Below are 6,699 nucleotides of genomic sequence, written 5' to 3' on the forward strand. Positions count from 1 at the left end.
ACTGTTATCTTCAGACGGTCACTAGCCTGTAAGAATATCGAAACTGGTACAGCTGACACAACTCTTCCCACCTCAAACGAGAGTCAGCTGCTGAGGTCATGGGCCTGAACCTCCCCTCATGGCAGCCTCCTCCGTCTGCAAGGCCCTCCTGCGAGCACAGACCGCAAGACCAGGGCTGATTCTGAAGGGGAGGAGACAACGCGCTGTAAGCAGTTAACCTCATAGCCCCGATTTCTTTTTCTGCTCACCTGTCTTTAGAGTTCAAAAAATATTCAAGCTAAAAAAACAGGGCTAAAGAGCTAAGGGGTGAGATTTCATGTGAACTAACAGAATTTAAACCACTGAGCCCAGGCGGTCTCTTACGGTAAAAAGCTTTATTTTCATCACTTTGTATGAGGCAGCAAACACATCTTACATCAGCGATACCCGATATTCACACTCGGCAGTTAAGATTTCCCCACCACCCCGAACAGAAAGGCCGAAGCAGCATTTGTGATCACAGGTAAAAATACAACAGGAGCCCTGGAAGCCAAACGTCAAGCTGGATTGCATCTGAGAGACTCACCGGCTGGGAATTTAAAGTCCCACGAAGAGAAAAGCAACACTCAACACGGTCACACCGCAGCATGAGCGGGCAGCCCCCAGGCATGGTGTGGGCCCTGACTCAAGGCCACAAAAGCTCCACCCACTGGGGCCGTGCAAGGTACGCCCCTAAAAGGCCCACCATTCAGGTGCTGGAGTCACTAGGAGGTCTCTCAGCAAAGCCAGAAAGCACTGGGGACATGAAGACAGGAATGAAGAAAGTCAAAGAAAAGCCACGTGGACTCTGCCTGCCTTCTGGAGGCTGGCCCGCCACCTGGCAGGAACGGCCACAGCTCAGAACGCCCCTCCTAAAGTGTGAGGTTCCTGCAATTCCCGAAGGGCTGAAGTCGCCATTCGCCATCAGAGCCTAACGCAGACTCCGGCAGGATGACAACCGCCAAGGTCCTGGTGTAGGGCAGGAGAATAGAGGGAGCTCAGGAGACAATCTTCAAAACATCTTTATTACAACATACAGCACGGGGTCGGCAGACTGTGTCCAGTACTCCCCGACAGATGCTGCTGGGCGAGGTGCTGTGAAACCCGGCAGCCACCCCAGGAACCTAACTTCCCTAATCACGTCAGTCCCTCAGGGTCACAGAAAACTGCAACGGGCAGTGGAATGGAGGCGGCAAGTCACCGCGGATGGCTGGGCTGTCAACTGCTGACAACGGCATCATTTTCTCCAGGGGTTGAGATCCACGTCCCTGGCCGACGACCCACCAAAGCGGGGACCCAGATTCGTACAGAGACGAGGCCGAGTGGAGAGGAAACAACCCCAGGCATCCAGAAGCCTGGGCCGCTACTTCTTGTTCCTGGGCTTTAGCTCTTCAGCTGCATTCCGCAGGAAAATGTAGTTTTTCTTTTGGGGATTATAGAACTCATGTCCCTGAAGAGGAGAAAAAACAACCTCATCACTACAACCCACAGACAGCACCCCGCGGGCATGCTGAAATGCCGTGGCCTGTGCCCCACGCTCAGCTCACAATCTCTGGTGGGAACCAAACAGAACCAGGACGGGGAGAAATCCAGTCAGATGTTAAACACAAACACAGTCCTCCGAGTCAAGGCCAAGAGCTTGGCGCGAGTGTCACATGCCCGCTGAGTGGCGGCCTGGGACACATTTGTCCTTTCAGGGCCCACGACTTCAGTCCCTGTGCCTGCCCCTGCCCCGGGGTGCCCGGACCAGGGGAGGTCCACAGAAGAGAGGGCTTCTGACCTGGGACTGCACTGGGGGTGAGGACCCAGGACAGTCTGGCAGGAGCATAGGAGCCTCTGCTGTGCCTGTGCCAGGGCAGGAGGACTGGCAGACATCGGCAGAGCCCGAGAAACCAGGATGAGGCCCAGCTGCAAAGGGCTGTGAGATTGCGCTGCGGGGAAGGAGTGGCGGCCACCGGGCTGGAGCAGGTGGGTGGCACCATCAGACTTGGCTTTTGGAAGGGAGCAGTGGGTAAGCCAGACAGCAGGGAAGAATGGTGACAGGCAAGATGCCCAATTTTGATGTGGAGGCCACGCTCCTCTGACCTCAGCCAGGCAGAAGAACCACAGAAGCGCACTAAGTGCTCTGTCTCTGCTAACCTGAGTGTGCAGCTCCTGTGAGCGGACGAGCAGCGGCCAGCCTGTGCCGCGGAGTACTGTGCAGCACCGAGGTGGGCGGCTGAGCACGCTGCCCACCAGCACAGGGGATTAAACTTGTCAGGCCAAGGGAGAGCAGCTGGAGAAATGGAGTGTGGTGCACGACTCTGCTTACAGGAAGTTCTAGAAAACGCTCACTGGTCTGTAGGGATGGAAAGTAGACCAGTAGATCTGTGTTGGGTTGGGGGACTTCAGTGACACAGTGGAGACCTAAGGAGATGAAGACCTGGCTACCTGGCCAGGCAAGGGCATGGGCACTTACAGATGCTGGAACTGACTCATGTCCATACTCAAACACTGGAACTTAACTGCTTTCAGTAAAGGTGCTTTCAGAAATAGGGAATGGAGGCCGCACGGCTCTCTATGCAACCCTCCAAGCATGTACTCACCAGGCAGGGGAGTGCAAGGAGGGTGGGGCGGGGCAGTCAGCTGGACTTCCAGCTCTGAAGTTGGGTTCACGCGGGGAGACCCAGGAGCAGCCATCCTGTCCAGATTGGAAGTATTGAAAGAAAAGCAGGAAGAGGGGCCAGGAACCAAGCTAGAAACTAATGTCCCGGGCATGGGTGGGCAGGCTGGTGCCTGTGGAATCTAAGCACCTAGAGGACCTGGAGCGGGGCCAGCCAGGCCGGACAGTCAGGGGCAGCATGTGAGAGGAGCCAGCAGAGGAGGGACAGTCTGAGAGAGGAACGGCAGAGAAACCAAGCGAGAGCATTTGGAAGGAGGGACCAGGGACCCCTCTTCCCTGGACAGGAAGCTTCCAGAGTGGACCAGAACAACATGGCCCTCAGACCAAGTGCAGCCGCTAACACGCTCACCAGACTTCACAGTAAAGGGGGGGTTTCTAGGGTTGCTCATGTGCTCAGCAGAGGGAAGGGCTGGCGGACCAGGCAGAAGATTGTTGTCTGAACAGAGCAGACAAGAATACCACCCAGACACTGGATGGGGAATCTCGTGTGGGTGGGCAGGCCATGGGATGACCGGGAAGACTGGCAAGGAGACGGCATCCCTGCTAAACCCGTCACCCCAGTAAGCAAGGCAGGAGGCAAGAGCAAGGGCCAGTCCGCACAGGCCTGGGTGGTACACACAGAAGACTGCAGATCTCCTCTGAGCAGGACCAAGAAAGGCTTCCTGCTCAGCGGATGGCAGGACCTGAGGTGCTCCTGCCTTTGCACTCCAGGGCTCACACCAGCAGCTTTCAGACTTGGACTGAGCTGGGTTCTCCAGTCTGCAGGCAGCCTGTGGGCTGACTCCCCCAGTAAGCGCCTCTTATATCCTACACACATCCTCTCGGGTCAGCCTCCCTAGAGAACCTCGACGAGTTCACCAGGCCCAGGATCCCAGGGCCCAGCTCCGCACCTCTGCACCCAGAGCAGGCCGGGACCTCACCTTAGACCAGTCGTAGCTGGATGCATATGCAAATATGTTCCCGTTGTGGTTGAAGCAGCAGGCTGATATCGGCTGGTCCAACTGTTCCGAGGTCTTTAGCTTTGTCCTGGCATCTTTATCCCAGAAGCTGAATCGACCATCAGACCCCACTGTTGCAAGGGTGCCGTGGACGGGATGGAAGGCAATTCCATTCACCTGCAAGGATCGAAGTGCACAGTGAGGAGATGTGCAGCGGGAAGCGGGGTCTGCCATGGCATGCCTCCTGCCCCGGCTGGGAAACTGAGCACGGGCTCCATTAGAGCTGGCGCCCCATGGCTCAGAGCTGGCCACCAGGCTCCTCAATCGACTGCCAGCCTGACACCAAACCTTGTCTCCTGCAACAAAAACATGGGTTTATGTTTATGTGTGCATGGCTGGTGATGGCACGGAGCACATCTTGGGAATTTTTTTTTTTAAAGCACACAGCAACTCCTTGGCCTTAGCTACTACTGGTCTAAGTTCACAGAGGAGGGAGGAGACTCTCCCAAAAGTCTTAGCTTCCAGAGAAACAGAAAACAGAGTAGGCACTATGTTCACGTAAACTAATGCCAGAGAGGCCCGGCAGGCGGTGTGGGGCTTAAGGCTTTGGACTCCCACATGGCCTGGACCTAGCAGCATGAAACCACATCGGGCACAGAAGCCCCAAACCCAAGATGGAATGTAGTGGGGTGTGGTGTGGCCCCTTAGACCCACAGGGCAAGCCGCCACAAGGCTCAAACACGCTCGGGCTTCTTGGTGCCTGTCAGTGCTCAGGGTAACCAGTTCAGATCCCAGTAACCCAGCAGCCATGCCAAGTGTGGCTCCCAGAGGTATTCTCCAGGGGCGAGTCGAGTGTCTAAGAACGCACCGCGTAGATGTCCTGGGGGGCTGACGTGTTGGTTCCATTAGATCGATGACACTTAAAGGTAAAGTTGTCTTTGGCTCTGAAAAATAAAGGCCAAGCTAAGTTTTCCTTCTGGAATCAAAGTCTCAAGTGAAAAACTGCAAGTTGACAGTTCCACTTACGGATTTGGGGGGTTGATGTAGTGAATAGCAACTCTCCCCTCAATACTTCCCAGGGCAAATCCGGTCGGCTTGTTCTGTTTATCTTTAAAAATCGCCACACACCGATGCTACGGTTCAATAAGAAAAGGAGTTACCACACGTAAAACCAAAGACATAGCCCACTTCTGGGTTTCAGAGGAACCTGAAACGTAACACAAACATGAGGCGTTTCCACTCCCCAGTGAGCACTACTCTCAAACACCTGCACACACTCAGGTGTGTGACTCAGGTGTGTGACTCCGTGTCCAACCCGCACACCGGTGCTCCCCTCCAGCTGCCCTCCTCCCTGCCTCTGGAAGGCCACGTGTCCAACAAAGCAGGTAGTTCCAGCTTCTCCACTCCTCCTCGAAACTTAGCTTTGACTTTTTATTAACGGCGGTTTTACACCTTGTTTTTACTGCATTTCTCTGACAAGCAGCTACAGTGACATCTTTTTATGCACCTGCTGGCTACCTCATTTGCATGTCTTCTCTGGAGGAATGCCTAGTCAAGTCTTTGGCCCGTCGCTTCGATGAGTCATTTCTTGTTTTTCCTCCACTGAGTTGTAAGAGCTCCCTCCTTCTACGCTACGGAAACCAATGCCTTGTCAGACACACACTTCACAAATGAAAATTTCCTCTCACCCCAGAGCTTGCCTTTTCACTTTAAAGTTTCCTTTGTTGTGCGAAAGCTTTTCAGTTCAACGCAGTTCCACTTGTCCATTTTTGCCTTTCTGTCTGAAATTCTGGTACCGTATGCAAGACATAATGGCCAAGACCAGTATCATGAAGTTTTGTGGGTTTTTTGTTTGTTTTTTTTTTTAAATCTAAGTGCTTCCAGAGAAAACTTGGATTGGATGTGGCAGGAGGAAAGGAGAGGAATGAACAGATTCCAAACCCAGACTTTCAGGGTGCAAGTGAGGGAGGCTGGTGACTAATGAGATGAGAGAGGAGAGAAGGAGAGAGAGTGAATCAGGATGACCTCCAGACTTCTGGCTTAGACAGATGAATTGTGGTGGTCCCACTTAGTAAGGTGGGGAGTGCCCTAGGAGGGACGGGCTGGCAGCGAGGGAGAAGGAAAGGAAAGGGGGATACGGAGGTCAGGCTAAGATCGACTGTTCACAGGTAACGGTCACAGAAGGCCCTCCCTCGATCAGGCCCTGCTCCAGTTACTGGGAGCAGGGCAGCACAAATATGAACAAAGCCTCTGCTCTCACTGAGGTCACACTGCAGGGACGAAATAACACCCGACCAGTAAAATACAGACTATATATATGTTGTATACTTGTATATAAGATTTTATGTGGTGGGATCAGAAGGTGGCATAGTGGTTAAGGTGCTGAACTCCCACATGGTCAACCATAGTTTGAGTCCTCGACTTGGCAGCTTGAAAATCGCATTGGGTATGTGTGCACGTGTGCCCAAAATCCCAGGAGGAGAATGGCAGAGAAGGAACTGCAGAGTGGCCATTCTCCCAGAGGGTCGTTTCTCATGTTCCTCTTACTGTTTCTCCCCTTTCCGGCTAGTGCACGCGCCTTTTAAAAAACGATCTGTAGTAACAGGGACGGTGTTCAGGAGAATCCCGAGAGGACAACACTTGACCAAAGAGCTCGGGAAAGGTCCAGGTTTGGTGAGACTGTTGACCAGAGGAGCTTCAGACTAGGGGTGTGCTTGTCAGAGGCAAGATCTATTGGAAACCCAGGCCTCCAGCCCCCCAGAGTGTGACTAAGAGACAACAAACACAAAGGCAGCAGCCTAGGGCAGACACCTAAGGAAACTCACCCTTTGGCAAGGAGCTCCCAAGAAAGACAGCAGCAGCCAGAGAGGAGGGTGCTAGGAGGCGGGCACTGTGGGGCCTGGAACAGAATGCCTGCAGCCCCAGAAGAGTGGGGAGCGGAGCGGTATTGAAGGAAGATGGCGACTCTCAGTCCATTGGAACAACCAATGAGGAAGCCATTGGCATCCAGGCCAGAAACAGTTTCAGTGAAGGAAGAGGCAGAAGTCTCAACAGAGTGGCCTGAAGAAGTCACATAAGGTC

At 53.8% G+C, this 6,699-nt stretch overlaps 1 protein-coding gene across 1 annotated transcript in view; it reads right to left on the reverse strand.

The window, feature by feature from the left end:
* Positions 1-356: 356 nt before the first annotated feature.
* Positions 357-6,699, reverse strand: part of RAE1 (ribonucleic acid export 1) — a 19,016-nt gene continuing 12,673 nt past the window's right edge. Inside the window, 4 exon segments of the mRNA XM_006141880.3 lie at positions 357-1,468; positions 3,601-3,795; positions 4,487-4,562; positions 4,645-4,751. Of these exon segments, the coding sequence (XP_006141942.1) occupies positions 1,382-1,468; positions 3,601-3,795; positions 4,487-4,562; positions 4,645-4,751 (465 nt within the window). The 3' untranslated portion in view covers positions 357-1,381.

Source organism: Tupaia chinensis, unplaced genomic scaffold, assembly GCF_000334495.1.
Source record: "Tupaia chinensis unplaced genomic scaffold, TupChi_1.0 Scaffold000066_1, whole genome shotgun sequence".
NCBI classification, from domain to species: Eukaryota; Metazoa; Chordata; class Mammalia; order Scandentia; family Tupaiidae; genus Tupaia; species Tupaia belangeri.